The sequence below is a fragment of the Oncorhynchus gorbuscha genome, linkage group LG18, assembly GCF_021184085.1.
Source record: "Oncorhynchus gorbuscha isolate QuinsamMale2020 ecotype Even-year linkage group LG18, OgorEven_v1.0, whole genome shotgun sequence".
Classification (NCBI taxonomy): Eukaryota; Metazoa; Chordata; class Actinopteri; order Salmoniformes; family Salmonidae; genus Oncorhynchus; species Oncorhynchus gorbuscha.
In genome coordinates, this window is record NC_060190.1 from 70,777,790 (window position 1) to 70,788,700 (window position 10,911).

Consider the following 10,911-nt stretch of genomic DNA (forward strand, 5'->3'; position numbering starts at 1 on the left):
ATGCAAAAAGCACAAGTAGCACAAGCACATCCATGCAAAAAGCACAAGCACATCCATACAAAAAGCACAAGTAGCACAAGCCCATCCATGCAAAAAGCACAAGTAGCACAAGCACATCCATGCAAAAAGCACAAGTAGCACAAGCCCATCCATGCAAAAAGCACAAGTAGCACAAGCACATCCATGCAAAAAGCACAAGCACATCCATGCAAAAAGCACAAGCACATCCATGCAAAAAGCACAAGTAGCACAAGCCCATCCATGCAAAAAGCACAAGCACATCCATGCAAAAAGCACAAGTAGCACAAGCACATCTGTAACGGATGTGAAACGGCTAGTTTAGTAAGCGGTGTGCGCTAAATAGCGTTTCAATCGGTTACGTCACTTGCTCTGAGACCTTGAAGCTTTTGTGGAGCGATGGGTAACGATGCTTCGTGGGTGACTGTTGTCGATGTGTGCAGAGGGTCCCTGGTTCGCGCCCGGGTATGGGCGAGGGGACGGACGTAAAGTTATTCTGTTACACATCCATGCAAAAAGCACAAGCACATCCATGGCTAATTTAAGAAATTGTCCATTTCAGCTAGCTAGCCACCGGAGGACAACACAAGGAGATGTCGATAACGTATGATCTTAATGCGATTTGATAGGAGTGACGCCAAAATCCAAGCTGGCTTCCCTTTACACCAGGACCATTCACAGTTGAGCTCAATGCTGATTGGAAAATTTGTATACTTTTTTTTTTAATCAAGGGAGGTCAAAGGGTACTTGGCTTGCCTTGCATTCAATGGTACTGGCGGCAACAACGGCATACTCGCTTGGACCAGACAGCATTAGATAGATGGTCTACACGTAGATCTACACAGATCATGTAAATGGGAACTAAAACATCATGTAAATGGGAACTAAAATATAATGTAAATGGGAACTAAAATATCATGTAAATGGGAACTAAAACATCATGTAAATGGGAACTAAAACATCATGTAAATGGGAACTAAAATAGAATGTAAATGGGAACTAAAATAGAATGTAAATGGGGACAAGAAAATGATGTAATGGGAACTAAAAGAGGTACAGCTTGGTCAGTATACACTAACACCTCACCCATTTTTTGTCTCCTGTCTCCTGTCTCCATAGCTACAAGCGCGTGGTGACTCCGCGGCGCGCGGGTACGGCGGTAGTGGTGTGTTGGATGGTTGCCATCGTGGTCGGCTTGACGCCCATGCTGGGCTGGAACAACCTGCAGCGTCTCCGTGACAACGGATCCCTGGTGACCCCTGACCTCTTAGTGACGTGTCAGTTTGAGACCGTCATCAGCATGGACTACATGGTTTACTTCAACTTCTTCGGCTGGGTGCTGCCGCCCCTCATCCTCATGCTGCTCATCTATGCTGAGATCTTTTACATGATACACCGGCAGCTCAACAAGAAGGTGACTGTCTACAATCTACAATAAATAGCCGTGTTAAAGATGACGCTCATTAGTTTATGTGGTTGGTTCATTGGTTTAACCAGGCTATAGAATCAGATGATCCACTGGCAGCTTGATAAGGAGCATAGCCTGGTCCCAGATCTGTTTGTTCGATCTTGGCAACTCCTAGGGTCATTGTCACATGGCATTAACTAAAGGAGTTGAAAAGACAGCACAAACAGACCTGGGACTAGGATGAAGGTCACTATGAAGGTCACTTGTCTAGACTAGACTAGAGTCAGATGAATAGGACAGAATGAACTGAGTGTGTTTGATAAGCATAGCAGAGAGGTAGAAGGAGGTAAGGGCATTATAGGGAGGTGGAGGGACTTGGAGGGAGGTGGAGGGAGGTAGAGGGAGAAAGAGGGAGGTAGAGGGAGGTGGAGGGAGAAAGAGGGAGGTGGAGGGACTTGGAGGGAGATAGAACGAGGTGGAGGGCATTAGAGGGAGGTGGAGGGAGGTAGAGGGAGGAAGAGGGAGGTGGAGGGAGGTAGAAGGAGGTGGAGGGCATTAGAGGGAGGTGGAGGGCATTAGAGGGAGGTAGGTGGAGGGCATTAGAGGGAGGTGGAGGGCATTCGAGGGAGGTGGAGGGCATTCGAGGGAGGTGGAGGGCATTAGAGGGAGGTGGAGGGCATTAGAGGGAGGTGGAGGGAGGTAGAGGGGGTGGAGGGAGGTGGAAGGAGGTAGGTGGAGGGCATTAGAGGGAGGTGGAGGGCATTAGAGGGAGGTGGAAGGCATTAGAGGGAGGTGGAGGGCATTAGAGGGAGGTGGAGGGCATTAGAGGGAGGTGGAGGGAGGTAGAGGGAGGTGGAAGGAGGTAGGTGGAGGGCATTAGAGGGAGGTGGAAGGAGGTAGGTGGAGGGCATTAGAGGGAGGTGGAGGGACTTGGAGGGAGATAGAAGGGGGTGTAGGGCATTAGAGCGAGGTGGAGGGAGGTAGAGGGAGGTGGAGGGCATTAGAGGGAGGTGGAGGGACTTGGAGGGAGGTAGAAGGGGGTGGAGGGCATTAGAGCGAGGTGGAGGGAGGTAGAGGGAGGTGGAGGGCATTAAAGGGAGGTGGAGGGCATTAGAGGGAGGTGATGGGCATTAGGGCGAGGTGGAGGGAGGTGGAGGGAGGTGGAGGGAGGTGAAGGGCATTAGAGGGGGGTAGAGGGAGGTGAAGGGCATTAGAGGGAGGTGGAGGGAGGTAGAGGGAGGTGGAGGGCATTAGAGGGTGGTGGGGGGCATTAAAGGGTGGTGGAGGGAGGTAGAGGGAGGTGGAGGGCATTCGAGGGTGGTGGAGGGAGGTAGAGGGAGGTGGAGGGCATTAGAGGGAGGTAGAGGGAGGTGGAGGGCATTAGAGGGTGGTGGAGGGAGGTAGAGGGAGGTGAAGGGCATTAGAGGGTGGTGGAGTGAGTTAGAGGGAGTTGATGGAGGGAGGAAGGTGGAGGCAGGTAGAGGGAGGTGGAAGGAAGTGGAGGAGTTTACATTTGATGTAGAAATCGGCAGTCCTGTGGCACACACCAGAAAGGTAACAGAACAGGTTATCCCCCTCAGGGCTGACAGCATAGACAGACATTATTGAGCAGAGGTGCTGATTGTCGGCTAAAATGACAGGTTTTTAAATCAAGTGGCAACTCACTCCACCCAGGACACACTGCTGTGCAAATGAAACACACTTAGAATACAATACAATGGAATAGAATAACTTCGTTTTTACCAGAGTTAACATTGGTTAACTTGTAAGAATGCATTACAGAAATGTATAATGCTCTAAGGTTTTCCGAAAGACCAACCTCTAAATCGCCTTCCTCTTCTCGATCCTATCCCAGGTGACGGCGAGCCACACGGACCCAAGCCGTTACTATGGGAAGGAACTTAAACTAGCCAAGTCCCTGGCCCTGGTCCTCTTCCTGTTTGCCATCAGCTGGCTTCCTCTACACATCCTCAACTGTATCACGCTGTTCTGTCCGGACTGTAAAAAGCCCATATTCCTTATCTACATCGCCATCCTGCTCACGCACGGCAACTCTGCCGTCAACCCAATCGTCTACGCATTCCGCATCAAGAAATTCCGGAATGCGTTCCGTAAGATCTGGGAGCAGTATGTGCTGTGTAGGGACCCGGTGGGCAAGCTGCCCCAGAGAGGAAGTCAGAGGGGCCAGAGTGGAGTGGAGAGGAGGCTGAGGGCGAATGATGACGACGATGACGTCTGATCTGGTGATGAAGAGGTCGGGATGTGAAGAGACTGGATTATCAGTTCAGACGGATGTACATGAGAACGGTTTCTATGTTGATTTGCCTGCTGGTTAGAGAAAGATGTGGAGTTGGCGGGAGGGACCCTAAACCTCAGTTTGACCCCACACAGTGAGGGCGTTCTTGAAAGGAATGTTACAGACTGAGTGTTGAAATGTTACCTCACACAAAGTGGACTGGATTGGCTGAACTATCCACCGGTGACTAGGTTCTGACACCATTGGTTATCTGATCTCTCTTCATTCTACAATGCAGCAGAATGTCCTCACTCCTATATGACATTATCTGACCTGACGTAAAACAATGCAACTAAACAGAACAATAGTGTCATCAGGTCCCCATGGTGATTAGGATTCGGAATTAAAAGGAATGGCGGAACTACTAACAATGACTAACCATCTCCTATTGGCTTAGGGAACAATCGTGTCATATGGGCCAAAGGGCTTCCAGAAGGTACCGATAAAAACTTTTTGAACTCAATCACTAAGTGTTCGTTAGTAGCACATAATGAACACTGCGCTACTTTTAAACATGACCCACATAGTCTCTGGTCAAAAGTAGTGCACTATTAGGGTGCCACTTTAGATGCACCCTATGACTACAGTATCAGTGTCAGATGGTTGGAGGGCAGGGCTTCTCCATCTGTGAACTTTGAACTGAACTAAAAACACATGGCCTTTCTATACGGACAACCTCACATGATCGCAAAGCTAAATCTCTCTCTCATTCTGTATAAGGAAGAGAAAAAGCTCATTCCTCCGATACTGAAATGTTATATTCCATAACCTTACACACCACAGGGCACTGTGTGTCAGAAGCCGAGCCATATAGGCCTACTTTATATACATATACAGCTCTGGACAGAAGGACAAAGAGAGGGTTGTTTTGAAATTAAGAACTCATTTCCAAAAATGCGATATCCACCAATTTTTCACAGTTGTGTTTTTTCATCTGAAATTATTGCTTATGGGTACCTACCTTCATGTGACTGTGTGTGTTTGTGTGTGTGTGTGTGTGTGTCTGTGTGTGTTTGTGTGTGTGTGTAACATCATATTTTTAATTCATAGATTTTAGATGTGAATTAAATTGTGTGTTTTTTTTCAAAACACTATATATCCATTGTTTAGCTGGAATGGAATGTTTGTATCCTGTATATTTGACTGTGACATGTGGTTGTCTCGCCTAATTAGCTTAATATGAATCGACTAACTGTAAATCACTCTGGAGCATCTGCAAAATAATTAAAATATCTCATGTAAATGTTTTACATACAGATCTCATATTACTGTATGAATTATAAAAATGTATAATTTGTATAGTGCTTTATTAAAAATGTAGTTATTAGTTACATTAGACTGTGTAAAACCTATCAGTACCACTTATTTCTCTGAGAGATTAGTGAGAAAAAAGTGAGAGAAAAAAACTCTCCCTTTCATAAGTAATTTAATCAATAAAAGACAATTGACCAACATTTCTGAAAACAGATATATAGTGTTTTGAGGCATTTTGCAAAAAAAGTGTATATTTTTGTCTCAACCGTGATTAGTGAGAAAAAAGTGAGAAAAAAAACTCTCTCCCTTTCATAAGTAATTTAAACAATAAAAGACAATTGACCAACATTTCTGAAAACAGATATATAGTGTTTTGGAAATAAACTCTTCTCTCTCTAATCTAGCCTGCACTCACTTTTCTATTTCGCTTCAGATATTGTAATATGTGACGTTTAATATTTATTTCACCATTATTTTTATTCATTTATTTTTACCGGTATTCATTTGTTTTAGTAGCTACTATCTTGTCTCATCACTACAACTCCCGTATGGGCTCGGGAGAGACGAAGGTTGAAAGTCAATCGTCCTCCGATACACAACCCAACCAAGCCGCGCTGTGTTGCGCATCCAACCCGGAAGTGCGCACTGCGCCCGGCCCGCCACAGGAGTCGCTGGTGCGCGATGAGACAATTCTACGTCAGAGCCATCCAGAGTAGTGATGGACAGGCGGGCAGGTGCAGGCAGCGATCGGTTGAAGAGCATGCATTTAGTTTTACTTGTATTTAAGAGCAATTGGAGGCCACGGAAGGAGAGTTGTATGGCATTGAAGCTCGTCTGGAAGGTTGTTAACACAGTGTCCAAAGAAGCGCCAAAAGTATACAGAATGGTGTCGTATGTGTAGAGGTGGATCAGAGACTCACCAGCAGCAAGAGCGACATCATTGATGTATACAGAGAAGAGAGTCGATCCAACAATTGAACCCTGTGGCACCCCCATAGAGACTGCCAGAGGTCCGGACAACAGGCCCTCCGATTTGACACACTGAACTCTATCAGAGAAGTAGTTGGTGAACCAGGCGAGGCAATTTGAGAAACCAAGGCTATCGAGTCTGCCGATGAGAATGTGGTGATTGACAGAGTCGAAAGCCTTAGCCAGGTCAATAAATACGGCTGCACAGTATTGTTTCTTATTGATGGCGGTTAAGATATCGTTTAGGACCTTGAGCGTGGCTGAGGTGCACCCATGACCTCTGAAACCAGATTACATAGTAGAGAAGGTATGGTGGGATTCAAAATGGTTGGTAATCTGTTTGTTGACTTGGCTTTCGAAGACCTTAGAAAGGCAGGGTAGGATAGATATAGGTCTGTAGCAGTTTGGGTCAAGGGTGTCCCCCCCTTTGAAGATGGGGATGACCGCAGCTGCTTTCCAATCTTTGGGAATCTCAGACGACACAAAAGAGAGGTTGAACAGGCTGGTAATAGGGGTGGTAACAATTTCGGCAGATAATTTTAGAAAGAAAGGTTCCTGATTGTCTAGCCCGGCTGATTTGTAGGGGTCCAGATGTTGCAGCTCTTTCAGAACATCAGCTGACTGGATTTGGGAGAAGGAGAAATGGGAAATGCTTGGGCGAGTTGCTTTGGGGGGTGCAGTGCTGTTGACCGGGGTAGGGGTAGCCAGCTGTAGAAAAATGCTTATTGATATTCTCAATTATAGTGGATTTATCGGTGGTGTCAGTGTTTCCTATCTTCAGTGCAGTGGGCAGCTGGGAGGAGGTGTTCCTTTTCTCCATGGACTTTACAGTGTCCCAGAACTTTTATTCTGCTTGAAAAAGCTCGCCTTTGCTTTTCTAACTGCCTGTGTATATTGGTTTCTAGCTTCCCGGAAAAGTTGCATATCACGGGGGCTGTTCGATGCTAATGTAGAACGCCATAGGATGTTTTTGTGTTGGTTAAGGGCAGTCAGGTCTGGAGAGAACCAAGGGCTATATCTGTTCCTGGTTCTAAATTTATTGAATGGGGCATGCTTATTTAAGATGGTGAGGAAGGCATTAAAAAAAAAATAACCAGGCATCCTCTACTGACGGGATGAGATCACTATCAGAGGTGTATTTAGAGGGCAAGTTGGTTAGGATGATATCTATGAGGGTACCCGTGTTTACGGCTTTAGGGTGGTACCTGGTAGGTTCATTGATCATTTGTGTGAAATTGAGGGCATCAAGCTTAGATTGTAGGATTACTGGGGTGTTAATCATGTTCCAGTTTAGGTCACCTAGCAGCACGAGCTCTGAAGATAGATGGGGGGCAATCAGTTCACATATGGAGTCCAGAGCACAGCTGGGGGCAGAGGTTGGTCTATGTCAGGTGGCAATGGTTAGGGACTTGTTTTTTAGAGAGGTGGATTTTTAAAAGTAGAAGTTCAAATTGTTTGGGTAGAGACCTGGATAGTAGGACAGAACTCTGCAGGCTATCTTTGCAGTAGATTGCAACACTGCCCCCTTTGGCCGTTATATCTTGTCTGAAAATGTTGTAGATAGGGATAAATATTTCAGAATTTTTGGTGGTCTTCCTAAGCCAGGATTCAGACACGGCTAGAACATCTGGGTTGGCAGAGTGTGCTAAAGCAGTGAATAAAACAAACTTAGGGAGGAGGCTTCTAATGTTAACTGGATGTCATAAGGTGAATGCACCAATTTGTAAGTCGCTCTGGATAAGAGCGTCTGCTAAATGACTTAAATGTAAATGTAAAACATGCATGAAACCAAGGCTGTTACGGTTACAGAAGTCATCAAAAGAGAACGCCTGGGGAATAGGAGTGGAGCTAGGCACTGCAGGGCCTGGATTCAGCTCTATATCAGCAGAGAAACAGGGAGGAGTAGGATAAGGGTACAGCTAAAAGCTATGAGAATTGGTCATCTGGAACAGAGAGTAAAAGGAGGTATCTGGGGGCGATAAAATAGCTTCAAGGTATAATGTACAGACAAAGGTATGGTAGGATGTGAATACAGTGGAGGTAAACCTAGGTATTGAGTGATGATGAGAGAGATATTGTCTCTAGAAATATAATTGAAACCAGGTGATGTCATCACATGTGTGGGTGGTGGAACTGAAAGGTTGGATAAGGTATAATGAGCAGCGCTAGAGGCTCTACAGTGAAATAAGCCAATAAACACTAACCAGAACAGCAATGGACAAGGCATATTGACATTAAGGAGAGACATGCTTAGTCGAGTAATCATATGGGTCCAGTGAGTAGTGAGTTTGGTTGGGGTCACAGCGATTCAGACAGCTAGCCGGGCCATCGGTAGCAAGCTAGCATAGAATGGAGGTCTGTTTTTAGCCACTTTGTGTGTTTCCGTCGGTAGATTAGTGGGGTTCCTTGTGGTAGAGGGGATCAATCCAATTGGCAAAATAGATATAGTTATAGTGACCCAAGAAAACTGTCTGATAGACCTATTCAGATAGCAGCCGATAAGACAGCTAACAATTAGCGGGCTGCAGATGAGCGTTCAGGTAACGTCGCGACGGAGGGGCCAGTTGGATAACTCCCTCGGGCAGATAACATCGGTAGTCCAGTCGTGAAGGCCCGGTGGGGCTCCGCATCCGCAGTAAAATGGGTCCGGATAGGTGATTGTAGCCCAGGAGTGGCTGATGGAACTCTTCAGCTGGCGGGCTCCAGAATTATTTATATTTGCTCCGGGATCGACGTAAGCCAATAGTCACACGGATAGCAGCTGCGAGATCCAGGTGTAAATGTCCAGAGGTTGCGGTTGAAATCCGGGGATATGGAGATAAAAAATAGGTCCGGTATGTACTGGTCTGAGTCGCGTTGTACAAAACTGGCGATAGCTTTTCGAGCTAAAGGATAGCTGATGACCACCAACCGTGGTTAGCTGAATACTAACGTTAGCCAGTAAACAGGCTTCTGGCTAGTTTCTATTGTGGATTTCAGATTTGACGTAAATAATACTTTTTTCTTTTAATTGGTGAGGCAGGTTGCAGGAGAGTGTTTTGAAGTTTAGTTTTTGGAAAATAAAATATTTTAAAGATATGCGAAGAAAGGAGTACATATATAAATACACGGGACATGAAAAGACGAGGACAAAGGACGTCTGACTGCTATGTCATCTTGGGTAATAAGTATAATCATAAATATAATGGTAAATGCAGAGATCAGGCTGGTTCAACCAGGCTAGGTGATGAAGGTGAATTGGGACAAAACTCAACTGTTTTGACCAGGTAAAATGTCACCAACCTGATTCAAGTCCCTTTTCCATTTATCCAGGCTGCATCACAGACGGCCGGGATTGGGAGTCCCATAGGGCGGCGTACAATTGGCCCAGCGTTGGCCGGGGTAGGCCTTCATTTTAAATAAGAATTAGTTCATAACTGACTTGCCTAAATAATAAAAAATAAAAATAAATTTACAGGAAGGGCATATCTGGGTGATGCCAAGGTTCCCCTTGCAGTGCTTTCGCCTATAGGGCTACATTATTATGGAATGGTCTGCCTATCCATGTGAGAGACGCAGACTCGGTCTCAACCTTTAAGTCTTTATTGAAGAATCATCTTGTCAGTAGGTCTTATGATTGAGTGTAGTCTGGCCCAGGAGTGTGAAGGTGAACGGAAAGGCACTGGAGCAACGAACCGCCCTTGCTGTCTCTGCCTGGCCGGTTCCCCTCTCTCCACTGGAATTCTCTCCCTCTAACCCTATTACAGGGGCTGAGTCACTGGCTTACTGATGCTCTTCCCTAGAAGGGGTGCATCACTTGAGTGGGTTGAGTCTCTGGCGTGATCTTCCTGTCCGGGTTGGCGCCCCTATTGGGTTCGTGCCGTGGGGGAGATCTTCATGGGCTATACTCGGCCTTGTCTCAGGGTAGTAAGTTGGTGGTTGAAGATATCCCTCTAGTGGTGTGGGGGCTGTGCTTTGGCAAAGTGGGTGGAGTTATGTCCTGCCTGGTTGGCCGTCTGGGGTATAGTCGGACGGGGCCACTGTATCTCCCGACCCTGTCTCAGCCTTCAGTAATTATGCTGGGTCAGTCTGTTATATCTGGAGTATTTCTTCTGTCTTATCCGGTGTCCTGTGTGAATTTAAGTATGCTCCCTCTAATTCCCGCTCTCTTTCTCGAGAGAGAGCCCTAGGACCATGCCTCAGAACTACCTGGCCTGATGACTCTTTGCTGTCCCCAGTACACCTGGTCGTGCTGTTGCTCCAGTTTCAACTGTTCTGCCTGCGGCTATGGAACCCTGACCTGTTCACCGGACGTGCAACCTTGTCCCGGACCTGCTGTTTTCGACTCTCTCTACTGCACCTGCTGTCTCTAACTCTGAAAGCTCGGCTATGAAAAGCCAACTGATATTTACTCCGGAGGTGCTGACATGTTGCACCCTCTACAACCACTATGATTATTATTATTTGACCCTGCTGGTCATCTATGAACGCTTGAACATCTTGGCCATGTTGTTATAATCTCCACTCGGCACAGCCAGAAGAGGGCTGGCCACCCCTTAGAGCCTTTTATTTTTTATTTCACCTTTATTTAACCTGGTAGGCTAACTGCGACCTGGCCAAGATAAAGCATAGCAGTGTGACACAGACAACAACACAGAGTTACACATGGAGTAAACAATAAACAAGCCAATAACACAATAAACAAGTCAATGACACAGTAGACAAAAGAAAGTCTATATACAGTGTGTGCAAAAGGCATGAGGAGGTAGGCAATAAATAGGCCATAGGAGTGAATAATTACAATTTAGCAGATTAACACTGGAGTGATAAATGAGCAGATGATGATGTGCAAGTAGATACTGGTGTGCAAAAGAACAGAAAAGTAAATAAAAGAAATACATATGAGGTAGGTAGATTGGGTGGACAATTTACAGATGGACTATGTACAGCTGCAGCGATCGGTTAGCTGCTCAGATAGTTGATGTTT

At 46.0% G+C, this 10,911-nt stretch overlaps 1 protein-coding gene across 1 annotated transcript in view; it reads left to right on the plus strand.

The window, feature by feature from the left end:
- LOC124002436 (adenosine receptor A1-like) overlaps positions 1-5,331 on the plus strand; it is a 14,766-nt gene extending 9,435 nt beyond the window's left edge. The window contains exons 2-3 of the mRNA XM_046309807.1: positions 1,138-1,432; positions 3,282-5,331. Of these exons, the coding sequence (XP_046165763.1) occupies positions 1,138-1,432; positions 3,282-3,665 (679 nt within the window). The 3' untranslated portion in view covers positions 3,666-5,331. The remainder of the gene's footprint in view (positions 1-1,137; positions 1,433-3,281) is intronic.
- The last annotated feature ends 5,580 nt before the right edge of the window (positions 5,332-10,911 follow it).